At 38.2% G+C, this 26,954-nt stretch overlaps 2 protein-coding genes across 6 annotated transcripts in view; one reads left to right on the forward strand and one right to left on the reverse strand.

The window, feature by feature from the left end:
• IRAG2 (inositol 1,4,5-triphosphate receptor associated 2) overlaps positions 1 to 1,697 on the forward strand; it is a 39,996-nt gene extending 38,299 nt beyond the window's left edge. For 2 of the 3 annotated variants that reach the window (XM_075506637.1, XM_075506636.1), the window contains one exon: positions 998 to 1,697. In XM_075506637.1, the coding sequence (XP_075362752.1) occupies positions 998 to 1,241 (244 nt within the window). In that variant the 3' untranslated portion in view covers positions 1,242 to 1,697. The remainder of the gene's footprint in view (positions 1 to 997) is intronic. The other variant, XM_075506628.1, reaches the window with a different exon arrangement.
• Positions 1,695 to 26,946, reverse strand: DNAI7 (dynein axonemal intermediate chain 7). Of its 3 annotated transcripts, XM_075506638.1 has the most exons (16): positions 26,902 to 26,946; positions 25,604 to 25,624; positions 22,090 to 22,171; positions 20,483 to 20,574; positions 19,181 to 19,282; positions 16,113 to 16,250; positions 14,040 to 14,186; positions 12,741 to 12,844; positions 10,995 to 11,274; positions 8,694 to 8,796; positions 6,204 to 6,370; positions 5,113 to 5,257; positions 4,095 to 4,309; positions 3,241 to 3,408; positions 2,892 to 3,005; positions 1,695 to 1,970 (listed from the first exon to the last, which is right to left on the reverse strand). In XM_075506638.1, the coding sequence occupies exons 1-16, from the start codon at positions 26,902 to 26,904 to the stop codon at positions 1,695 to 1,697; spliced, it is 2,157 nt and encodes a 718-aa protein (XP_075362753.1). In that variant the 5' UTR covers positions 26,905 to 26,946. The 3 variants fall into 3 exon arrangements, 2 of the variants coding, with proteins under 2 accessions (XP_075362753.1, XP_075362754.1); XR_012776347.1 differs by lacking the exon at positions 1,695 to 1,970 and having other exon boundaries at positions 3,241 to 3,380; XM_075506639.1 differs by lacking the exons at positions 22,090 to 22,171; positions 25,604 to 25,624 and having other exon boundaries at positions 26,902 to 26,932.
• Between the last annotated feature and the right edge of the window lie 8 nt (positions 26,947 to 26,954).

Genomic DNA, 26,954 nt, shown 5'->3' on the forward strand with positions numbered 1-26,954 from the left:
CTGGGCATGAGTAATCTCAGGTACCAGAGACTTGCCCCACCAGGGGTTCATTACTAATCCTAAATGGTGAGGTAAAGAGGAGCCTCATGCTGTGATCCCACCTCTTTTGGTTACTCTGTGATAGCTGTTACAACTAGGCTACTAGGTCATGCTAACATGTACTCTTGTAAAAATGATCAAGGATTTGAGGCCCGTGCAAAACTTAAGAGCAGCTTTGGCACACACTGAGAGACAAGTAGTTATCAAGACTAACTCCAGACTACTCCAGCTAATTTCTCTGGATATCTCAAGGAAAAAAATGCTGTCCTAAACAAGTATCCCTTGGAAGACCCTGCCTTACAGGAAAGGAAGTCTGCTATCTCTGCAGAGAAACTGCTTATTCCGTATGAATATCCTATGCTAAACCTCCACTTTGAGCATTCCTGATCAACAGGGGAGACAAGACAATTATGCTAGTGTGTAAAGCTGAGAAGACAGCAAGAACAAATATTACTTTTTATTGTTGATAAAGGATGGAGATACCCAATGTCATGAGAGGTCTATGACTTGGATAGTCAGTGAGAGTAAGGCTTCTCCCTAATCTCAAGGAAGGCACCAAAGCGCTAGAAAACAACAAAACACAAGGCCAGCACTTTTAACTTGCTTTCTACAAGCAAGATTTCTTTGAGCTGCAAGGCAGCTTTTGTGAATCCTCTTCAGAAACCTGGTGGGGTACAGGGAGCATGGGTGCCTGAACTGGGCTCATGGGTCAGGTCAGTCACCTAAATAGCTTATCAAGAACTTGCTTACCAAAGTCTGCATTTTAAACCCAGAACATACATAGCTCCCAATACAGTAACAACCTTGTCACTCCTTTTGCTAGTTAAGGATCTGTATGTTTGTTTGTGGGGTCTGGTTTGCTTTACGGTTTTTTTGGGGTTGGGGCAGTGGGGTGGGAAGAGGGCTGCCAAGTTTTGGAGAAAAACTGAACTACTCTATGACTTACTTTTCTGTGCAGGTGCAATTTAATGTCATCGTGGGCATCCCACTTCAAGGCTTCCTTTTCCAATGCTAACAAAACTCTCTGGGTTTCTGTTTCCATCCTGGTACTGCTTGCTGCTCTTACAAGCTTCCTCACTGGGCTGTCTCTTCAAAGACCAGCAGACGCAGCACCTGTAGGAACTGGGGACTCCTGGACTTCACTACAGCAACTGTTGTGGCCATACACAGGACTTCAACACAATGGACCACCCCCAGTATAACAAAGGTTCTGACTTTTGTACTTGCAAGTTCTAGATGACAGTATGAGAAACTGAGATAGGATATTTAAGGTTACATGTTTGGGTTTGTTTTGTTGGGTTGTGGGTGTTTTTTGGGGAGATGACTTTTTTTTTTAAGCATGACTTGAAATTGAAAACTTTTTTTTTCCCCTCCCATTCTGATAAGTCATCTTTACAAGTACCTAAAAGGATCTTGGTTCCATTCAGGTTTACAATAAAACAGTTAGTAATTTTGAACATAGTTAACAATAAATATGACTAAGTGATCTAGCCACAAGAGAATAAAGAACTTATTTTGTTTTAACAACAATAAAATGTTTGTATTTTAGTCATTGAAGCTGTTCCAATGATTTGAATAGAAATGGATTCAAGACTTGAAATGTAACTTTATTGAAAGCTTTTGATAATAAAGTTTTAAAGGAAAGCATGAAGTATTTAAGAGTATGTTAAAACTCTTGTAGCAAGTAGTAGCTGATATACAACATCAATAAACAAGAAGCTAGCTGTTTCCACTTTATCAATTGCTTCTTTGCTAGCAAAGTCCTTAAGCATATGGTAGAGTGTGGAATGAAATTCAGAATCTTCTTCTAGCTCTTCTGAAAAAGCCTTACTGGTTTCAGTGATCTTCAGCTTTTGTGCTTTCTGACCATTAAACATGTAAAGAGACCAGTCTTTGTCTTTGACAGAATCTGCTACAAGATGCTCCCTTACCTATTGCAGGAAAACAATGTGCTGTAAGATGAAGCCCATGCCACTGGCAGAGTATAAATTCTAGTATGAAATTCTAAATTCTAGTATACTCAAGTGTAATGCAGAAACAAAACCAAGGTGCTGCTTTGAACCCCTAAAACAATATTAGCATCTGTGCTTAAGACTGTACCAGGTACTGTATCAACACCAAAATCTTCTACCTACATGCCTGTGGAGAGAGTAGCTAGGTGCAAGAGGCATCATTTGTTTTTAGTTCTTGCTCCTCAGATTAAGTATTAGGCTAAATATTTGTATGTTGCATGCATTTAACTCGAGAGTGGGAGAGCTTCTCAAGATTTCAGCAGTATGGTATGTTCTGTATCTACAACCACAACTGAGAGTATTTTTCTGTCTGTCTGGGAGAAGTTTTAACCACATATGTTTTAGTTCACAGATGGAAACAAATCAATGCTTAAGTTGCTTATTCCCTCCTTTACAGTAGGGAACAAATGAAACCACCCCATATGGACAAGAAGACATTTCCAGATATTAATTAAAACTTGCAGATCAGATTGCTATTCAGTAGGATACTTCATGAAAATCAGCATCCAGGTGTATCATCCCAGCTTTGGCTAAAGCCTCACTAGCTGACCTATGTTAGACATTCAAGCACATTAGCAAGTGTCTTTGTTACTGAGATGTGTATCCCATTAGAGATCTCACAAATGCATGAGCTGTGAAGCAGTGGAGAAGCAGGCTCTGAAGTTTTACAGTATAGTAGTCAATCCTAAATCTTAAAACCACCCCACTAAGAGCATAGGCAGGGGTTGAAGACAACATTTGAGCTGAGGGTGACTTAGAAGTTAATTGTTTCTATCTCTTTAACTGTGATAGAGTTTTTTGTGCTGGTTTTCTCTAGAATTTTAGTCAAAATCCACAAACCTTGAACACTACTTGCTCTTGACCTGCTTCTAGATTCCATTTGCTCCAGGCAAAAGCAAAAGCAGATGCAACCAGTGCTATCTGTTGATAGGCCCTAACTTCTGCTAGGGGAGCCTGTAATGCAAAAGTACAAGTTAGAAAATATATATATCATTCAGTCTAATTCCCTGTATTACACAATTGTATAAGAAAAAACTTGCTTTAACCAGAATCCACTGGTTAATCCACAAGAATACTTATATACTTGCCACCTGATTCTGCACAACAGGCCTTCACAGAAGAAAATGTTACCCAAGTGAAAAATAGGTGGGGGAAAAAAACCAGGAAAACTATCCATTCTTGCACTCACCTTCTTGTTCACAGAGACATACTTGTGAGAATACTCTCCTGGGAAAATATTCACACCAGCTTTTTTCAAAGCTGCTCTTAGGCCAACTGGACTTATCCATTTTCCTGTGACATGGGAAAGCACATCCTTCTCTTCCACCACTACTGAAGACAACATACACTGATTATCCTGTTGTACAAACCAGCAAAAGCAACTTGTCATGAAAGCTATTTTCTGCTTCAGGCATCAAATATTAATGTCTCTGCTATTCCATACATTATCTACCACTCTGGGCTCTAAACCTTCATTCACATATCCTGAAGAAAGCCGCTTTCCTGTAGGATTTCAGAAATGATCCTGGTCTACTGGCCCAAGCTTATGCGCATACCAACTCTTTTAAAACCATGTCTGTTACTGAATTGATTCATATGGCAATGAGCATAGGGATAGTCTTGCGTAACTTGAACCTTTACAAGGAACAAGTAGCATTAGTAGTAGGTTGCTTGAAACACTTTTATTTCTCTTGGTATATTTAGGAGGAGAGAGGAACAATTTTTAAGTCTCCAGCTGGTGAAACAGTCTTGTGGAATTCAGCAAAGTAGTATCAATATCAAAGCACCTACTGGAACTTTGCAGAACAATCCTACAGGTGCTTTCTTCTGACCAGTTCACAGAAAATAACTGAAATTAAATCACCAGTACTGTTCCTTACAGTGCTTGGAAAGGAAGAGATCCTCCTTCATTTTCACTGGCACAGAGTGAGATACAAACTGCTCTTGTGGAAGCACCCCAAGTTCTTAATAAAGGACACTGTAATAATTCTATATATTTTTTAAAAATCTGCAAATATTTTATATAAAAATTATTTACAGTACCTTAATTTGTATCTGAATTGTTGCAAAGACTGTAGTAACTATAAGTAGTGCTTCATCCATACCAGTAGGTCGCAACTCCCATGCCTGATATGGCATGTTGAGATGAGCATCCTGGAGTAGTGCTATTGTATAAAAGGCATCCATCTCAAAGGTGATACTCTTTTCTTGTGTTTCATATGTTATGTTGCTGATGCCATCAGTTCTCCACTGTTGGCCTTTACAAAAGGGATGCAAAAATACAAAGATGTATATGTAAAGCTTCTGCTTGCAATATGTGCTGGGGAAAAATTAGTTAGTAAAGACATCCTAGGTTAACTAATATTCACAGTTAAGATAAGATAATAGGCACAAAATAAAAAGAATTCATTTAAGGCAAAACCACCCTCACTTTAATTGTTTTTAAGTACAAGATTGGGCTAATTTTGACAGGAAAGCTTCTCCTTAATCTCAAAAGAAAAACAAATGCTAATGTAAGTGTCATTTCTAACTTGCTGTATAGCAGTCCACAAACTCATTTTCAAGAGTAACTTCAAATGGTTTTAACAGGTTCTACTCTCTTTCATGAATGTAAAGTCAGAGGTATGTTGTATTTATCTAATTACTAGAATATCACATTTGTGTTTTAACATTTAATTTTCATATTTTAACTTAATACTAATACATGTAGTTAGGAGCTAACTTGGCTTAAAGTAGACTTCACATGGCTTCACCCTAGCAAAACTTGATTTGTGGTATACAGTTGTACTACTGCCCATTAAATGGTGTGTATTTTTTTCCCTTCATATTAAAAAGCTACAGTAAAAAGCCTCAACAAGCAGTCTATTATTAGATATGGTGCAGAAGCAAAATAGAACAAAAAAAAAAAAAACAACACCCAAATCAATTAACATTGAAGTTCCCAAATTATTTCTGGGCTCTGCATTGACTCTTATCTTTACAGCTGGATTCTGGAAATAGTCAAACTCAGGTATAAATTCCATCATTCAAACTTAAAATAAATTTAGTCCTAAGTTTGTACCTGCAGGATCCCATCGGGCAATCACAGGATCCTCAAAATACATCACATTGTCAGAAAGCTGAAGAGTTATCTGTATTGGTGGATGTGTGGCATCTTCAGCCTCTTCTGGGGGATATGGGTATGCCTCTAATCCAACATCAAGTAACTTTGGCAAGATGGGAAAAGGACAGATAACATTTTTATTAGAAAATGCAGTAGCCTACTTTTTTTTTTTCTTTAAGTCCACCTAATCACCTGCAGAGTTTCCTAACACACCATTTAAAACTTATTAGTATTAATGGTTTGCTAATATTGAACATTTCCAACTACAATGTTGAAGACAGTAGAAGGGTGACTACCACCAGGCCTTTGAACCCTTCCTGTGCTGTCAATGGCACCCTTAAGGCAGTGCCACACAGTAGGCATAGTTATTTTTAATAGATTCACAGTCTCCAAAAAAAAGAGGCAAAAGCAGATATAATTCTACTTTGTCCACACAGTGTCAAAGGGAATGAAAGACGTCATATGTGACTGGTAATGCAAGTCTGTGTGCTCAGCTGGGAATGAAGATCCCATGCCTCTTGATCTGCCCACAGTCCTGCTTTCTTAGTTTGTATGGGAATTTCGCTTACTAAAAGTTTTCAGCTTCACAGTAAAAACTGTGATTGGAGGTTAGTGCTGCATCAGGCTCCACGAACGGGAAAACTAGAACGCATTGGCTATAGTCCTCAAAGATTTGCAGATATCTTGAATCGGCAGTAATTTTGTTACCATCCTTCTTTAACTGTACCTTTCACATATGAAAAACTAAGAATATCTCTCTGCTTTTACTTTGGCCAAGAGCATTTTCCAGCACAATCATCTGTTCTAGCCCTGCTGATGAGCATTGACTGAGCACACACCCCTCTAAGTACAGGCTGATCTATTCCCCCCAGCTGCTCCAAAACTTGGCCAAGTGTAATTGAAAAATTATTTGAAAACTTGGTCCTTTAGTTTGCTGCTCAGGAAATCATGTACAGTGCATATGTACAGTGGTGACACACCTCAGGAACAGCTCTTCAAGGATGATAGGGAAGAGGACTGCATGGGGTATAATCTCTTTCCTCACTTACCTCCACCATGCTCCAGTCCTTGATTTGTTTGACCTGAGGTGGAAGTTGCAGTATATCAATGTGGTAGACACCACCCACCGGTACAAACTGTTGCAAATTAACAATGCTGTCATCAGTTATTGCCTCTTCTTTTTCATTCATCTCTTCCTGCATCAGCGGATCCTGAACTAAAAAATAACCAAACAACATGAGTTAACTCGGTGCTTAAACTAAGATACTGAAATTTCCCACTTCTTTTTTCACTTTTGCACAAAAAGCCCATGTGCTTGAAGTGCTTTACACTCTGCAGCATTTCAGCACCATCTACTGGTGTTCCCCAAATCTTTTAACAATTAATTGAAATGTGGGGAAAGACAGATAGCTGGACAATGAAAAGCACTTCTTGTTTTGGTACTGAGCTTTTTAACAGACTAATCTCTACTCTGACTTTGTAGTCAATTCAAAATGCTTTATAGAGGAAGAAGGTTTTACTCACAAAATAAGTCACATCATTATTCACAGAAGAATTTCACAAGTATGTAATACAGTAGATTCTGGACAGGTTTAGTAAGATTGTATTGGTATGAAAAGAAATGAGGCAAATAAAAAAATATAAGGCACCTACAGGTCATGTGCTGAAGGTGAAAGACGATATTCATGAAGAGTAAGAAGGATTTAACATGAAACAAAATTTTCAATAACAAAGATAATTCATATTTTTTCTATGCATAATTATGTATATATTACATGTATGTATGAATTTAAGTTTTAATTAATTGGAAAATGTTATTAGAAGGCATCAATGCCATGGACAAAAATGCCTAGAAATATTTTCTTAAAAAACAAAACAAAACAAAAAAAAAAAAAAAAACCAAAAAAACCACACAAGCCCACATAAAACATTGCGCTGGATGTTACAGAAAGGACAGAAGTTACTGTTGACAGGGATCAAGAAAAAGTGTTCAATACTGTAAAAACAGCTACTGTAAGTTTTATGAAATTTGCTTTTAGAATGTGAGATAATATCAAAAAATGACAAATAGCTATATAAACTGTCTTCAAGCTTTTTAAAAAACAAGTGAAAATGGTGTTAATTTTATAATGTCAGATTTAGTTGCATTATGCAGAGGTTTTATTCTACTGTATTCACACAACAACATAATGTCCTTTTGCAGTTATTCTGAGAAAAAAAAATTACAGGAAGTAAAAACCATTTTACTACCACCAGCCACAGTGGCAGCTTGCACCTTAACTTGCTTTTTAAAATAATAATACAAAAATATTTAAGTGTCTTCTAAACAAAACTATTCATTCTTCCAAGCTAAATCAACTTCTTAACACTGGTACAATGAAGTTAAATCCAGAGAACTGCAGTAGTTCTCACTCTTTTCCCTGTCATGTTCCTGGTCTTTTTTCCTGCTCATCTACCTGGCTGCCTGCTTTCACTGAATTTGTGGTAACTGAGTATCCTTTCAAACTCTGTTCTGAAAAGTGGTTGAATGGGTTTGCAAATCATTAGCATGCCAGCAAAAGCATAGTTTCATAAGCCTTCTCTCCTTATTAAAGCAGATAAACAAGCTTGAAGACATTCAGGTATAATCAGTACACTTCTGTGCACATACGTTTCACCTAATGTAGGTGAAATCCCACTATGGTAGGGATTTTCAAAGCCTTACAGAAATAAAATAGCAAATTCCTCCAAATGAAGCCCAAGTTCTTTATATTCTCTTGAAAACCACGTTGTTTGGGTGGTCTTCAGGGTCTAGTCTGACAACTGGTTGCTTGGACTGTGCTCAGCAGAAAATGTTGCGGGGTGCGGTTTGTTTGTGGTTTGGTTTTCTTTTTTTACAACAAGGAAAAGGCTGTACAGTTCAGCTAAACTGCGCTGAATAGTTTGCAGTTGTTTTATTTAAGACAGTACTACAAGAAAACTTACGCTTATTAAACCAAAGGACACCACAACATTGAAGAAATTTGTAACTTAACTTATGTGTGACCGATAAACAGCTTTAGTTCCTAGAATTAGGCCCTCTTTTAGCAAAGTGTATCAGCATGTATCTCGCTTTAAGCAAACATTTAAGTAATACTCAGTAATACCTACACTACCTGAGTGCCTACCAGCATATGCATTTGAATCATTTTTTTCTGAGGAAGTCAATCTCACCAGACAGCCTGGCAGACTCATAAAGATTGTGTGTCTCACCCATAAACATATGCATAATAATACACAAATGTACATGAACATAATAAACATGCACATGAACATAAACAATAAATAAATTAAAACAAGTGTGGGGACAAAATCCATTTTCCTATCTGTCCTATTTTCTCCCTGCATTTAACAATCATTAATAGAAATGTCAACAAAACTCAAGTGTTATCAAAACATCAATATATTTATAAACTTTGTTCCATTCACATAGAGATCTATATCACAGTGTTTCCATATATAAAATAAAATATTTAGAATAAGTACTTTTGTAACACTGCACATAAAAGCTAACCAAATACCTTGTGCTGGTATGTCCAAGATTTCCGATTTCTTCTCAGTTTCCTCCTCTGTCTCATTTATATCAGCTATGCTATTGCTGTTTTCTTTGAATGAGATAGCACTCTATATAAAAAGCAAAAGACATTTTTTCATTAGTCAGAGACAGACACAATAAAGAAGAGGGTATCACCTCCTTCAAGGACGCCCAAGAAGAAAGAGTACAGTCCCACTCCTTCAGCAACAGTTGCACCAATCTTGCTACAGCATCAAGATTTTAGAATAAATCATTTCTACCTAGCTAGCAAAAATAGTTTTGATTAAAGGTACTCTCCAACTTTGGAACTGGATATAGAAATAGAGATAAACATAAAATAATTACTTCATTTCCACAGCAAATTCCATCTCGAGCTCCCCAAGTACCAGACAAGCACTTAACCTTTTTAGCAGTGTGTGCACTCAAAAATTATGTTTATGCTGACTTTACAGCTAGAAGAGTGACAATAAAGAAAACTTAAGCCAATGTTGAACCCAAAGCCATACTGAAACTCTGCCAGAAACCCCATTTGCAGTCTTAGCCTGTGCCTTGCCCATGGTATTTATTCCCTTTCTCACACTGGTTTTTATTTCCAAAACATTACCCTAGATTTCCAGCCAAATTTCCAACCCAGATACAAATTCATCCCTGTCATAGCAGACTCCTCTGGAAGCACAGCAGCAAACAGCAGTTCAGTGTACAAGCCATCCATGTGGAGGCCCAGGAGGTGCCTGTGCCCTGTGCTGTGCCTGCCAGCGCGTGGGAAGAACACACATCTCCTGAAACAGGACAGAAGGTGAGGGGAAAGAAGGGTTTACGCATATAAATGTGGGGGAACTCAAGGCAGAGCCAGACAGGAGGAGAGACTGCAGTAGCTGAGAGAAGTGGAGTCTTCAGAGGGAACAGGAAAATTCACCAAACTGGATTGAGAGAAAGAGAGTAAGACCTGGGAAAGAAAAAGAGAAGGAATGAAATGAGGAGCTTGAAGAAAGTCTGAAAAATGTAGGTGAAAACTGCCAAAAGACAAGATTTGTCACAAAAAAAGAAAAAAGGAACCAAGAAAAATGGGATTTCAGGCACTGACTCACTACAAAGGTGTCAGGGACTGAAAAGGAAAAAGGCAAAGATCGTTGCTCCAAACATATTAAGAAGGCATAAAACGTGATGTTTTACAGTTATTTGTGCAGAAATTTCAGATAAAGAACCCAAGTCATTTATCTGCAGGTTACAGATGATACCAAAAATGAAAAACCCAAACCCAGTAAGAGGAATACAAAACCAAGCAAACTCCACAACACCTAAAGCCAACATACTCCGCTGAAGAGTGTTGATGAAGAGAATCCAGCAGCCAGAAACAGTACTGGGAAAGCCCTCTGCTGGCAAACCTACAGCATACAGACACAGAGCCACCAAGTAACTCCACAACCACCACCTGCTGAACTGAAACCTATTCTGCACGCTGCGAATCTTCCTAATACTGGATTCCTGCAGTGTGGAAGAATGGTTAAGTGAAAAAGGACACAGCTTAATTGATGTGAGCAATCCAGCCTTTGATGGGGCCTGGGAGCCAGAGATCAAGGTGAAATTCCCTTGAGAACAGCAGAAGGAGTACTTGGTAAAACAAGATAAGCGGGACTAAGTCTGGGAAAGTGCTGATAAACCCCCCTTTGTGAACAGTGCGTGAACGGCAACTTTGTACCAATCATATAATTGTTTTAAGCGCGTGGACAAGTATAGTTATCCAATAGAATAGTCGCTGTTAGCGCGTGCTTTGCTTAGCTTCTATATAAACCTGTTAAGTAATCTGAATAAAGGAGGACGACCATACTCATATTGAGATTCATCGTTACTCCGGGTCCGTCTCCCACTCCGACACTGCAGTGATTTTATGGGGCTGTCAGTTTCTCAGAAGCAGAATCCATTCATCCGGACATACGTCACAGATTTATGGAAATATCTTACAACAGCATGTGACATTCCTCATGGCTTGATCCTACTCTTAAACTGCCAACCAAATGTCAACTCATGCATGCCAACTGCATGACTACTAGCATACCCTGTCCAAACTTCCCTTTCTACCTTCTGTACGACAATTTTTGGTCATTCATCCTTCCATTCCCTTGAGAAGATCTATGACACAGTATTAACACAAGTTTCCTTTTTCTATAAGATGTTTAAGAATCTGGCTCTCTCAGGCACAGGACACATTAAGAAGCTGTTACACTGCAAGTGGGCCTCAAGTAACAGCAACATTGCAGAACATCCTTTTGTGAGGTTTTTTACCTACCTTTCTCCCATCAGAACACATTTCTTCTTCAGCAGGCATGCTGGGCTCTTCTCTGGCCTTCTTTTCCTCTTCTTCTGGTTCTTCTACATTGTCTTTTGAATGCTGAGTTAACTCTTTGCTATCTAAGACTTCCAGTTTTGGCACACTCTGACACTGCAGCCAAAGCGGAGATACATGGTCGTAACGAGTATGCAATATGCGAACAGCAACACTGCTCACAGCCAGTGACTTTGGAAGATCAAAACCATGCTGTGTATCACAAAACATGTGATTTTTGAACCTGTAAACAACAGTTAAAAAAATAACATTCCCTAGTGAGATTGGCAGCACTTATTTTTATATTTCTTCATAAGTATTCAAATTGATGTTCTACACTAGAAGTCACCTAAATTCTCTGTTTCTTAGACCGTGCCACACGACAAAAGAGTGGGATGTCACGATACACTTCCTGTCTTGTACTGACAGCTGTCTGTAAGCCCCTCCAGAAAAGCTGTAACTGCATTAAGGGGATCAGGAGCTGCAAAAACAACGGTCCTGATAGGATGACAATGAGGCAGAACCAGATGGCAGCTCTTCTACACAGTACATTCCTGGTAAAACAGACTAATTTAATGGCCAAATTCCTACATAGCTGAAGTCATCAGCCGTCTGTGTTACACCAGTCTCAGCATGTTCCACACAGAACCCAAAGAGATACATAGCTGTAAAGGTAATTTTGATAATCAACAGCATTACACAGCCCCCGATCCTTGTGACAGTATAGGAAACAGGCTAAGAGCAGGCACAGGAGGCGAACTTGCATCAAATCAAGTATCTAACTTGTGAACTTGGGTTCTTTCATCAGATATGGAAGTTTTTTTCTCATTGCAATTCCTGCCCAACCAAAACCAGAACAGTTCAAATAATGCTTATTTTCTGATAAGATCAGCTAGTCACACATTCTAAAAATCTTCTAGTAAAGCATCATTTATTTTTTAATTCTTGGCTGAAAATTTAAAGTGCGTCTCTAAGCTGACCAAAAGGCTTTAACACTAACCCAAATGGGCTCTTCCTGCAGGTCAGTCTGACATTGCTCAGGACCCAGCCTTCTGATTATCTTAGCAAAGCTTACAGCAACAGGTCCTCAGTCAAGGCAAAGTCCTTTTACCAATTTATTCCTCATATTTGTGGACTGGGATTAGGAAGTCCGCTCAAAAATCTTGCTTTGAGAAATGTATCAGTTAAATGGTAATCTAATAAAAAAAAAAATCTTAGATGCAGAAGGATATGGAGGATACTTGCATTCCAGGCTTTAGAATCTTTTATCTAACAGAACTGAGCACAAAGTATCATTCACCACTTTGCAAGAAACTGTAACAGCTTAGAAACTATTTTAATCCATCAGCAAGAAACATTACTTCCAGAGGAATTTCAATTCTCTGCATGAGTTTTATTGTTTTCCTTTAAAAATGGTGCTGGCAGTAACGGGGTTCTACTGTAGCATTTTAAGAAACAAACAAACAAACAAATATATATATATAGACATATATCTACATATATAAACCATTCCTGTTTCTTTAATAAAACTCTGATGTAACCAGCACCTTCCTTAGCAACAGGTTGATATGAAATCCATCAGTTGGGAGTCTGTAGAATAAAAGCTATTCAACGTGACAAAGATTATGAGAAAATGGTTCTTGGTGTTTACTTGACTTGGGTACACAAGGCCAGGCCTCATTTCAAATTAAGAATTTCAGTATGCTGTACCTTACTTTCTTCTTCAGATTGGCCCAAATACAAAAAGTAACATTTTTATCCTTTATGACCATCTGCATATTTCCAGTGTCAGAATCTTCATACATATTAGCTGTCTAGAAAGAAAAAGCAGATTAAATCATGTTTTCTTCTTATTTGTATCACTTTGATTTACTGACATTTACACTTGAATAAATAAGAAGAGACATGTAGGAATAAAAATACACCAGACCAAGCTCAGGTATGTTGTATTTATGTACTAAAACATGACAGTTATAAACTCAAATCTCTATGTTAAAATTTGAACTATGTTCCTTTTCTTCCTCTGACTTCATCAATTCTGTCAGTCAAAATTCCGCCAAACAGGGGATCTTACATTAGCGCCTTCAATGGTACCGTCTATCTCCCTTAATCATGTGTGCTCAAAAATACTTCTCAGGACAAGGTAAAAAAAAAAAAAAAAAAAAAAAAAAAAGGGACTTACTAAGCAATAAAGCACAGCCCACAGCCTAGCCCACAGCCACTGCACAGATTATTTTATATTTTTGTCAATATACAACTTATGAAATGATAATTACATTAGGAGTTTAATCCTAAACTCAGTAAAGACAATCAAGAATTTAACATTCCTTAATTTGCAGAGGGTTTTGACTGTGAACTAACATACAACTGGTTTATTATTTCCTTTACTTTTCCTTTTTTTGTTTCCTCTAGCAATATTCTTTTGCTAAACATACCTACATATATGATTAATATACTTAAAATAGCAAGCAAGATCACTACCTATACATGCAACCCAGAAAACTGATTCCCAAGTACATTTTCATGTTCTTGCTTAAATACTCTTTACTCTTCCCATGATCTCAGTTTAAAAAATATTTTAGTCCTATTAACTTGCATTAAAAACTGTGTACAAGCTAACCTTATGACCTGCTTTTCAGATTTGCAATTTTTTGTACAGTCAACTAACTTTAATTTAAATCATTGAGACAAAATAGGAAACAAATTTCATACAGTGCCCCTTGTTTTCAACATCTCTGAATCTCACAAAATGTCACAATAATTTAATATTAAATGTCTTCATGATGAGAATTTCCACTCTAAAGCTAAGATTTGCAGGGGTTTTGAAGAAATACAAGTCTGGTATCTGCTATACACATGATTTGGAAACTCAAATACTAAATTTGGAAACAGAAATACTAATCTCTGTGACAATTTAACAAACAAAACCAACCATCACAACAAGACATTTGTAGCTAACCTTACGTGCACTGGGCATATTACACCTTCAAAGCAGTAAATCTTACTTACTTTGAGGAGGTGTTCTGTTGCTCCATTGTACTTCTGATGAAGCAGATTCTGCAATTCCAGAATAGATTCCTGGTACTGGACTGTTTCTTTTTCTGTTATCTCATTTGGTGGTGTGTCCAATAAAAGAAACTGCAACTTCTCAATTAACTAGAAGACATTATTGGTGGGAAAAGTATCTCTGTTTTGACACCACTCTTAATACACTGCGTGTTCTGTCACAAAAAGCGAGGCAAACTTGCTTCCTTTGTACCTAAACATATCTTTGTCGCAGAAATAATCTTTTCCTAGGATATCTGTAGAAATTGTGCTAAGCCAGCATTATCAGATAGACAGTCAACCATGCAAAGTTCTGGAAATTCCAGGGTCAAGTCTGCCTTCCTTCATTCCTCTAGTCCAATTCCTTCATTCCTTAACCTGTGGGCTGTGAAATCTTAGCTTATGAAATAGATCATTTATTGAAGCAGTTGGTCATATGAAGAAACTTTTGGTCAAAAATTAGTTTTAATGAAAAGCTTGCAGCTTTATTTTGGAACCATATTTTTCTATAGTAATAATCTCAACTACGAAATCTTAAAAAAAAATAGGAAGACATACAGCAATTACATTTTAATTCTCAGAACAATCTTTAGCGTGATGTTTGGAACTCTGTCATTACATTGTTTTCTTCCACTACATGCTAGTATCTTAACATCTAGATGCTTGTATAGAACTAAAAAATTCCTAGCTGGCCAAAGTGACCTGCAGCACTGGGACTAAGGGAGGATTAGATTACATTTTATGCCTCCCTCAGACTTGCCAGACTCTTCTTCCTCTTAGCCTGTGGAATCGCAGTGCCACTGCTCATTAAATGCGTGGCAAAGCAGCAGCAGAATTGTAACTACTACTGTCTTTTTTGTATTGCACCTTTAAATGGTCTACCTTGATAGTGAGCACATCCCTCAGGTGAACTGCTGATCTACATGATCTCACAGTTCGGAGAATTTAAGTTTCCTCTAAAACCATGTAGAACAGGAAGGAAATGCTCAAGTGTTTTAGACCAAGAGAAGACAGACAATCTTTTTGACATGACCTTGCATTTCCAGTAGGGATGAAACAAAAATGCCTATCTTCTAGTATCATGTAATACGTTACTGAGCGTACAGTGCAAGGTAGTATACATTTACAGGGCCTGAAGTAGCTGTAACTGCTTCAGTGTTGGATGGGAAACACACAGTGGGGGTAGGAAGTGTGTTTGTGGGAAAGACATGACAGCAGGGAGAAGAGTGGTGAGAAGGAACGGAAGTGGGCAACTGCCAGGCTTTTGCTTGGGTTGCAGTGTAGAAGAGAAAGGGAGGAGTTATCTGTTGAAATTCTTGGAAAGGACCAGCACATTCCCCGTTGGCTCAGAAAAAGGCAGTATGCAGAAAGTGAAAATTGCAGCACCCAGCAAGCATTGCAAGATAGGAAACCTAACACTTGGAACCAAACCAGCCCAATGAAAGCTGTATTACGCATGCGACTTTCACCCCCAGTTTCTGGAAGACCTCATTTAACTTTCTGAAAAACGCTATAAAGTTAGCACAAATGAAAATAAAATCCTACATTTACAGAGCAGCCACAAATTGCTTAACATTGCCTCACAAACCATCAATGGTTGGTGGCTTGCATTTTGGGAACCCCTGCTCTTACATGACACTTTGCTGGCTGCAAGTGTTATACAATAAAGCTGCTGTCCACTGAAGCATCTATATATGACGTGAGCTTATATGTTCTGGCTCAAGACTCTTTGAAGTGTACATAGCAGGGAAGATGGATGTTGGAATACTAGAGGTCAGTGTAGAAACGTTACACAGAAACCCCTCAAATGCACTGCATATTTAAAGTCAATAGTCATCTTTAGAGTTAACAATAAATCTGTAATTTAAAAAATGTAAAAACTGAAGAAAAACTTCTGGGTTTTGAAGGTTATAGCCAATTTCAGTCATTTGGCTGAAAAAAAAAAAGGAAGAAAAAAAGAAAAAAAGGAAGGGGGAGGGGACTGTTAAGGATATGTTCTGGTAAGCTTAAACTGAAAAATACCATTTTAACACTTACATTTAGCACCTGTTCTCCCTTCTCCATCACAAGTTGAATGTCCTCATTTTGATCTTCACGCCATAAGCTCATGAAAGTATTTATTTCCTGCAGTACAGTTGGGTCAGGACTTCCATCACAACTGAGGTAATGCTCCCACTACAGAAAATGTTCAAAGAAAAGTAGATACAGGCATGTGGTGCAATGACTATCATTATTATAAGAAAAAGGAGGATTCTGAAAGACAAATATATTATGGTGATACATTCACACCTGCATCTAAACAGGACTGTAACACCACCTGGCTTATCACTATGCCAGAAAAAAAAAGGTTTAGTTTGATATTACTGTGTTAAGATACTTCTGCCCACCTAACATCTGCTGTTTATACTTAGCCATTTATTAGTGGTTTCTGTTCTGCTAGGTAGAGCTTGCATGTCTACAAAAGCAATTAATTCAGTACCTGCCACAAATGAGGGGCTGAAAGAATAAATGACTGAGAACATAAATGAGGAACCGGTACAGGTGGAAGAGGCAGATGGTTCTCAAACCAGATACTGCCAACAAAACTGAAAATTCCTACACTGGCAATAAAGCTGCTTAAGAGCCTTCTACTCCAACATGTTTATTCCTCCTTTCTCTGCCTCTGAAGGAGATTTCCTCCTCCTTACCAGCAGCAATTCAGCTGTTACAGAAACCTCTGGTGGGAATGTGAAATCCTAGATTTATTTTTTTTTAATAATTTCATTTTCAAATCAATTATTGGTCATTCTTATAGGTGGGGGAAGAAAAAAAAATCTGCGACAGGCTAAACCCACTTAACTCTACGCATGAGCCTAACATTCGTTCATGGGATCAATTTATCACCTATGATGTAATTTTTTTCATCCATATAGTAAGATATTAAGGAAACATTGCCTCCCTGTTTACTGTGAAGATTAATAAAGCAATGTTACTGAAGATTGCATTACAATGTAAAATGGATCTTTTAAAGCAAAAGCGCCTGTATAATTGCATTCCCAACCACTTCCATAACCATTTCCACTGAATTCAAAAAAAGCAATAACAGGTAACTGATCAGTGCACTGGAAACTCCTATACAAAAGACTGATCAGTCTTCAGTAATTAAAACATCTGATTTCTTTTTTTTTTACATCTTTGCACTTAAAAGAGCTTCAGTTTCATCATGAGGAAAGCACATCCTTAAGAATAACAGCAGTTGTTCTTTGAGAAAAAGGATAAATTTCATGAAAAGTTGTAAGCATATCTGTTAATCTGAATTAAAATTGTTCAGAAATGGACATGGAAACTCAGCATTTGGTATTATATATTTCTTTTGCCCTAAATATTCTTAACAACAGACTAATACAAACTCTAGTGTTTCCCATAATCTAAATAACTTGAAGATTTATTTTTAAAATAATAGTTCTCTTTTGCCATTACTTTTCAAAACAAAAAAATTCTTATGTTTCTCCTTCCAAGAAATACTCTTCAGAAAAATCCATAAACAACTGTCCCCTTTCAAAATGACTGGCAAATTCTCTTGTTCACAAGGATAATAAAGTCAGAGCTTGTCATCAACTGAAAAAGGTAATAAACATCATCCAAAGGTGTCAAGATGTAACTGTGAAAATATCATGCTGCACCCTTGTGGCAACGAATGCTAAGGGCACACTGGAAGAGTGTAACCAGTGTGCCTAGGACTGACTGTTTCCTCTGCAGGGCTCCTGAGGCCACATCTGGAGTGCTGTATACAGTTTTGGGTCCCTCAATACAAGAGAAAGAGTGGTAAATTGGAGAGTCCAGAGGAAGGAAATTAAGTTGGTTAGGGTACTGGAGAAAATGACACATGAGGAAAGGCTGAGTTTTGTTAATCTGGAGAGGACTAACAAAGCTAAGGGAGGTGCTAATTGCAATCTACCAGTACCTACAGCGGGGTTACAGAGAAGACAGAGGCAATCTTTCCTCAGAGGTGCACTGGGATGATGTGTCATGACAATTAGGCAATGATCACAACATGTAATAAGGGAAATGCCAACTGGATTTAAAGAAAAATTGTTACAATGAGAGTGGCAGAGCTGTCAAAAAGGTTGCTCAGAGATACTGTGGTATCCCCATCCTTAGAAATTTTCAAAACCCAGCTGAGGACCTTGATCTAACTTCAGAGTTTGCCCTGCTTTGTGCAGGAGGTTGAACTATATGAATTTCAAAGTCCCTTCTAACATGATTTATCCTATGATTCTAAACTTGTTCCGCAGAGGCTTTATAAAGGATTAAGTGATACACAAGACAAAGAGAAAATCCTTGTGTCCACAAGTCTATTTAACCTTACCTGGAACCAAACTGACCAAATCTCATATCAGAGATCTCATAATCAAACATCATTACTGAATGACGTTTCCACAAGATGGATTCACATGAGTGAAATGTTCTACTAGTGTATTTCCATACCTTAGTATTTAAAATTTAACTTTACAGGCATATAGTACTATTGGGGGGTGATTCAACCACCATGTACATCACCCTAAACTGCTGACATTAACTCTTAGCTGCATTTTCACATATTTCCAGCCCTGATATCTGACCTAGATTTGTGCCATATCCTTCAAAGTTTTGGCCAACCTCTCTCCAAATGATGACCTGTGATATCCAGGAACCACTGGAACAAATGTTGTCAATTGTCTCAAATTCTACAAAAATATTTTTAAGCCCTGGTAGAGCTTTTTTTAATGGAATGTTTAAAAGTAGAATGAATTAAACAAATAGAAAAGGAAGGACAAATACCAGAACATCTGAAACTACAATTTCTCTTGACTGCTGGGGTAAGCTGTGGGGCCCTAATACTTTGATCAGCCAGGCAGGCTTCTCTTTGCCCATGTTTCTTTTCTGTGTACACTGAAGTATAGAAGATAGAGGAGAGTGAGGATGGCCAGTTACTACCTTGAGATGGGACTTGAAATGCAGTCATAGCACACACCTAAGTTCAAGAAATGGAAGCATTCCTGGATCCTGTAACGGGAGACATAGCCTAAAGCCTCTTCATTCTCGAACCTCTACAACACTGGGCAGATTTTGGAAAGAAAGCTTACCTTTGCAAGTGCTCTATAATCTGTTTTCCACTGCTGTGCAGACAAAAACTTCTGTTCCAGTGAATGAAGTTCTGCTAGTTCAGATTCCCTTCGTTCTTGATCCTGTTTTTATACATACATATATCTCAAACAGAGGAGTTAAATATTTGGTTTACTACTTACAATTATTTTATATCAAACAAAAAATTTAGGATATTTGAATGAGTTATGGTTTAAACAAATCCAAACACTGAGAACTTGTTTTTTGATGAAACATTTAATTGAGAAGACTGCAGCAGTTCGCAATATGTTATTGTCATCATATTAGTTGCTAAGCCATATGATAAACATAATGTGTCACATGATTGTTAACCTCTCACTTGAACAGTTTCCATATCATCATCCTGGAACTACCTCTAATGTAAGGATATGTTGGAAAAATGTGTGCAAGATTTTTTTCCATATAATTTCTATTATTTTAAATTTATACTCTCTCGAGGGGAGAAAAAATTATTCTGTGAAGGACAAGAGGCACAGGCAAGAGTGACTTTTTCCTGGGGGAAAAAAATAAATTGTGGTAAATCTATTTTTTTTTTCTTTTAAACACAAAAATATTTAGATATTACCAATCAGGTTTTGTTCTGAATTCCAGTCTTCTTAGAAAAATAAACATACGTATTCAAATACACACACATATATATACAGGCACGTACACAAATCAACGCAAATGTGCTAATATGTAAGCACTTCTAGAATTTATACCAAAAATTTCTTGCCACAACTGTACCAAATGTAATTATGGGGAACACAAAAAAATATATCCAACTGAAAGTATAGTGGAAATAGAAAAAAAGAAGCATTTATTCAAACTGGAGTATCACGTATCCCAAAAGTTAATGTATTTAACCACAGCATCTTTATGTATCAAAAACAGGCAAGACTATCTTGTCTCAGAGAATTTTTCTGAATCAAAGCAACAGTAAGTCAAATATTGGCTTAGTGAAAGAATACTATAGAAAAAAATTCAGCACTATTTCTCTTGACTTTACATGTATTGTGTTTTATTTAATTACTAATACCAGCTCACTGCCTTCTCAACTTGTGGGATCTTATACAAGAGTACCTTTCTGTGATTTGGCTAGATTTTTCATTATTAATTTTAATCTAGCAATGCTAGAAAATTTCCTCTACATTGTTCCCAACACTAAGGACATAAGGAAATTCCTTTCCATTCTCACACTAAATTAATAATGTTTTACAGACCTTGTCACAAGTCTAGAAATAGGATTAGAACTTTCCAGTAACTATTGAGTATGAACTAACTTTTGCCTCAAGCTTCTCCCTCTGCTCTTGTTCAATTCTCTCCTTTTCAAGTCTTGCTGCTTCTTCTTGTTGAGCTTGCAATCGGGCTTCCTCTGAAGATTGGGAAATATATCAAGAGCATAATTATATTTTGCTTAATTAAACCAGACGAATTATTTTCTTATTAGCTGTAATGACAAAACAACCATAATAATGAGCAACACAAAGGTGTATCTTATATTGCACAGAAACCTTCCAAATGAGCCAAATTACTTTGAACCACGGTACTAAAACACACCCTCTATGGCGCTACCCCTATCAGACTGTTACAAGTGAAGACAATGATCAGCAAGCCCTCTTTTACCTCTCAGAAACAGCAGCAGGAGTGCCCTCTCCCTTTATCTACAGCTTGAACAGGCCCAGGTTCTTAATCCAATGTCTATGGTGAAACTGCCTGAGTGGTTCAGTCCCAAGTTAGTCTTCTCCTCTCCTACAACCTTTGGTGGGTACCTCAATCTTATAGTTACTTCTTCATGGAAATCCTCTTCAGGATCAGTTACTCCTGATCACAGTTTTAGCTTTTCTTTGCTGCCACAGGGACTAGAAAATCAGAGAGGATTTGAAAACTAAAATTTATTTCAACCTTCAAGCCTTCAGCTTAAGCTAGCACAGCCTAAGCATCAATCCAGATGTTCCCAAACAGTGGCTTGAATGTCACTGCCTACATGCAAATCACTTCACATATATCTATGTTGCACATAGGCAAGAGCAACAGCAGTTCCCAAATCTGCCTTTGCTTCTGCCATTACCCCTATCCACAGAAGTTACTAGTGATTAGTAGTCACTTACTATTACTAGCAGTCATAGCACGCCCAAACTCCCACCAGGATGGATTAATCACAAAAAAGGAAGTAAAAGAGATGGATCTGATGTTCAGACAGGGGTATCAGGCTGTGATACTAAACTGCAGAAGCAGACATGTTCAGATGGTGACAACAGGTAAGTCATGCAACTGGGATTTCATTTTAAGGGATACAGTGATATAGAATAGAAAGATCTTGAGGAAGTGGGTGGAGAATCAGTCACTTAGAGTAGAGACAGAAGTAAGCCCAAGAAAACTACACTTTAATCTATCCTAGTTTGTAGTCACCTTACCTGCTACCCCTTCAGAACACCAGCTCACCCCCTGCCAACAGAAGTATTTTGTTGGCCTTCTTTGGAAAAAGTCCTTTTCAGAGAATTTCTCTTTATACTGATAACTAGGCTTGAGGGGGGGGGATAAAACCACAAAACACTGCATTTCTAACTTGCTGAGAATATTTCAAAGGGGAAATGGTAAGAGAGGGGAAAAAAAAATTTAATTATTCCAGCCATCCTCCTTCCCAAGTTCCTAATGACGGTAGAAGTAACTACAGAAAAGAGTATGGCTCTAATAGGAAAGTGAGATGTGGGAGATGGTAACAAGTAGCACAGAATTTGGCCCACACAAGAAAAGAGGGATGAATCACCTGTATCTGTGAATAGAGATAGATATTGGTGCACATAGTTTGGGAGATTACTTTCTGTCCACTTATTTAAAATAACTGATTTGTGCCATCAACATTCCCTGTAAATGAAGTGCACAATACCTTCTTCTTTCAGCCGCTTTTCTTCTTCTTCTTTCTGTAACCTCAGTTGTTCAGCTTTGCTAACTTTCTTTTTGCCACCAGACTTAATGTTTGCAATAAATTAAAAGAAAACAAATGTCAGTATTACTTTAATACATTTTGGGAGGTATTCACCCTCCATAACTTTGCCTTTCTTATCTGATCCCTGAATTAAGATTTTAGACTCACTACACAGCCAATAAAGCCTCCAGAACAGCAATCCACATCCTGGACTCAATTTTCTTCTCATTTTCATGATGCAATATATGCTTTTACAACTAATATATTATCCTATGCTAGACACTCCTGAACATGGCCACAATAGGAGAATATTAAAATCTCTTGTTTTAATGTAGAAATTTAATAACAGGTAGATCTGCTAAGAAAGTGGAAGTTACAACTTCAAATGTTTTAGGAAATACTGGGAAATGTATTTCGGGACACAGGCAAGTCTGGCGTTTAGAAGCATCTAATTCACAAGACAACTAACAAAGAGTTCTCTTTTCCGTTGTAAAATCCTAACTGCAACTTAAGACAGTTAACTGTTCAACCTCTACGCTAATCCTAGAATAACTATATTTTACATTTGCGTTTCTTAGAAATTATCTTCCTTATCAGTTCTTTGCAGTCTGGGTATACATTTTAAAAAAATAAAAGACAACGTAAGTAACATGCAAAATCTACTGTCATGTAATAGATTAACCAAAATAGAACACTTATTTTTGTCCGGTAATTCAGAGGTTCCTCACTGATGATATATACAAAAACTTGATAATTGGAGCTGTGCACATGAGGCCACATTGCCTTCAAGAGACTTGAACAGCTAGGATGTGGAAAGCATAATTCTCTTCGGATTTGAAGATGTTTGCTAATGGCCCCTCACTCTTTACCTCACCAGCAAAAGGAAATATTATTGGATGGGTTTTTATTTTTTATTATCATTTTGTTTGGGTTTTGTGTTTGTTCAGTTTTTTGTGTCGACAGAGTCTTGGGATGTTTAACCAAACGTGTAGGATCAGCACTGTCACTAGACAACAGCACTTAATGACACACAAGAGGAAAACACTGATTTCCTGTTAATACAGTAGCAAAAGCAGCCTCAGGTTGCAATCCTCACCAAGCACATAGTTACTAAGGACTAAATTATCTTTATTCAGTTTTACTCAGTGTTTACACAGGTAACACTGCCATTGTATTGCACACATAATAAAACTGCAGTCAATGTGCCTTGACTGCATCTGGGGTTGATGGAATGATACCAGGGAGGAGTGCTGTTTCTGAAGGCAGATGCTGCAAAGACAAGGCCTGAATACAACAGACTAACAACAAAAAAAAAAAAAAACCAAAAAAAAAACCAACCAAAAAAAAGGTGAATACAACAGATTAAAAAGAAAAAAAAAAGGGAGGGGGAGGCAGGGGCCAGGAATTAAATCAAAGCAAGTTTATGGAGCTTGTAAAGACAAGGAGGCTGATTTTGTACTGAACTACAAAATTAATTCACAGCCAACATTATTGTTTATGAGTAGGACAGATAAGGTTATTTTTTTTGTACGCATGAGAAAATAAACCATGATATTCTGCATAGGCTCCAGCATACAGAGAAAACAAAGAGCGACAGCAGCGTAAACGAAGGTTGAAAGCAAAGGTACGGATGACAAAAGACAAGAAGTCAAGGAAAACAAATGACTTGCATTTGGTGGTGTATCTACGTGCTGGCTGAACAATGGTATTCTGCCACTGCCACACACAAACGAAAGAGAATTAAATTAAATCAAATGTTTATTTTTTTAAAACAGAGAAAATATGGAATGTAAGTGGGTTCAGAGTGCGAGGCAATGTGAAAAGAGGAAGTGACACATTCTCTACTTAGGCACCTAACCTGGACGTTGCACATCAGAGACCTGAGTGCCCAGTCCCCATGCCATCACTGGTGAGAAACAAGGGCTTACAAGGGTTCAGTCAGGTAAGGTAAAATGACTAAAACAGTATGATTTTCATCCACAGTGTCAGCAAGAGAATATAACTGGATGGTATCACAATGTAAATAAGCACTAAGGATCAAAGGCATCTGTTAGGAATCCAATCCTCCTCTTCTGCAGAGAAATGGGTACAGAATGGTACCAAACCAGCACAGTAGCACCATGTGCCCATCTTGCAGATGTGTAAATAAGGCAATAAAGAAAGAGGTCCAACAAAGCTGACAGGGAGAGGCAACAAAAGAGGACTTAAGTCCAGACAGTTGCAAATGAACACGATGGTATTATGAAGTCTTCTCATCCACTCCACCCGAGTATTCCTAATAATTTGGTAAATATTGTTACAAGTAATCCAATTGATAGGGAACTTAGAAATAATCAAGGAGAACCTTTGTAATTCATCACACACAAAGTGTGTACAAATACTGTTATTTCACATTTTTATTCTGACTAGCATATTTTCAGATATAAATAACTACTTGGAAAGCTATTCACTTTACACAAATGTAAGTTTGAACACAAAGGTTATCACGAAGCTTGAACAAAAACAATGGTGAAAATTAGTGCCAACAACAAATGTACACCCACCAGAGATAGCGTGCATCTTATCACATTTGTTACCAAAGCATTTATTTGCAAAATTCTCCTAGAACAGAGTCAGTGAAAGCCACAAATCTGCCCATTAAGATTTCAGGGAAGAATCAGTTCCTTCCAGTTTAAAAAAAAAAAAAAAGTCTTTGATTACTTTTCTTCCAGTGAAAATGGAAAATCTGCTTGTTTCAATTACTTATAATCACTTTTTAGTCAACTTCTTTTCACGTTCTTATGATTTAACATAGTACTGACAAATCTGAGATGCACAGTTCTCCAAGGAATACATTTGAATGTGTTCTTTTTTTGAGGGAGGGGTGGATAATTTCATTATCACTGAATTAAGAATAATCCACGGGCATGAATTTATGCAATCTAGTTTCCCATGGACTTCTGTCTGTTGTCCCCCCTACCCATCATGTTCTGTGCCCAGCTCGCGGCCTAAAGCCAGGACACTGGCTCTCTGCCCAGACATCCGCTGCCAAGCAAAACACACAGCAGCTGCACTCGCCACCTTCTCTCTAGTAGTTCTACAGGAACACAACTCAGCCTCCTTGCAAAAGGCACATAAGCTTAGTGTCCTGGAGACGCCTGTTCCTCTTTCAAATTTGATTGAGCCTGACCAACTGGCTCAGAAGAAATACAGATTAAAAAAACAAAAAAACCCACCTTTTTCTTTTTAAAAAGCACATTTGCATACAATTACGGTGTCACAGCACCTTTATTATGACAGAACCTCTTAAAAATAATGCTTTGTAGACATTAAGTCCAGAAGTAACTGACGCTTACTTTAATTTCAGTATGAAGTGCTTTGTAATTTTACTCATATAATTTCCAAAATAACAGAATTGTCCTGGCACACTATGTAAATGAACACTGCAAGGGTCAAAACGCTGTATGTGAACTAGAGCATAGTTCTGCCTACCTACCTTTTTTTTCTTTTTTGGACCCTAGAAGATGAGGGGGGGGAAAAAAAATGGAAAGTGAGCATCAGAGAACAGGGTATCGAGTATAAAGGAATAATTAGAAAATACAATTATTACATAAAATTAGATTATATTAACTATTGAAAAACTATAATGACAATAATTTCAATATTGCAGAAAATTATCCACTAACACATAAGTCCGGACCACCACAATTTATCAGGCTATATTGCACTTATGGTTATAGAAGTATATCTACTTATTCCCACTGTTAAAAAATTAACATACATCAAATATGCAATTTAGACCGAGGCATAATTTAGTAAAAAAATATTTGCAGCGTTTTCTGAACTCATCAACTGATACTGTGCGCTATTCCTGACAGCACTAAAGTACAGCATGCGATGACCTAGAAGAACACAGAAACACCACTGAGTCTTTTGTCATTCATGGGGAAACTGCACATGAAGTGAAGAAATGTAATTAGGAGACTTTCTCCAAATGACTACAGGAAATAAGAACAGGTTCTAGAAAGCCAAACGTCTAACAGCAAATCCCTTATTTGATTTACCAAACAATTACCTTTTCTGTGCAACGTCTAAACATTGCCATATGAATTTATATAACTTCAGTGTGATTAATTACCCACATGAGCATCTTCCCTGTGGGGTGGAGAAAGGGGAAGAAGGCGAAGAAGCCAGGCTGTGCACGGGAAGGCAGAGAAGTTTGTTACGGTAGAGCGATTCAGACAGCAAAGTTTTAGTTACCTCCAAGCTGGGTTTCACACTAAGCAGCCACCGTAACAAACCGCAGCACAAGAAATTAGATCGGGGGATTGCAGAAAAGCTAACATGTCCTTCAGGTAATTTTTCAAAGCCTTAAATCTTTTTTCCATATGCCGGTACCTTAGCAGCAGCCCCTACGGGATACTTCAGTCCAACCCTTACCCACTTCACCACCTAATCAGCGTCTCAAGGCACCCGTTACCGTTGTTCTTGCCGTCCCTCTTTACCTGCAGGAGCTCAAAGCCCTGCGGCTACACCGGCACTAGCAAACCGCCCGGGCCCACCGCCCGGGCACAGGCCGCTGCCGCCCGCCCGCAGCAGCAAGCAGCTGAGGGCGCAGGTGCAGCTCCGGCCGCCCTCTCACAGCCGGCGCCGGCAGGTGGGTCACCCAGGCCGGGCAGCAGCCGCGCCGCGCCGCCCCGCCGTGGTGCGGGGCCCCGGACAAACCGCCGTAAAAAACGGGGATACGGCCCGGCCGCCCAGAGCCCCCCGCCGCCGGCCCCACACCGCTCTCACCATGGCGCCGCCGCGTTGCCTAGGCGACCAGCCCCTCCTCCCACGTGCTCCCC

Source organism: Mycteria americana, chromosome 1 (genome assembly GCF_035582795.1).
Source record: "Mycteria americana isolate JAX WOST 10 ecotype Jacksonville Zoo and Gardens chromosome 1, USCA_MyAme_1.0, whole genome shotgun sequence".
Lineage (NCBI taxonomy): Eukaryota > Metazoa > Chordata > Aves > Ciconiiformes > Ciconiidae > Mycteria > Mycteria americana.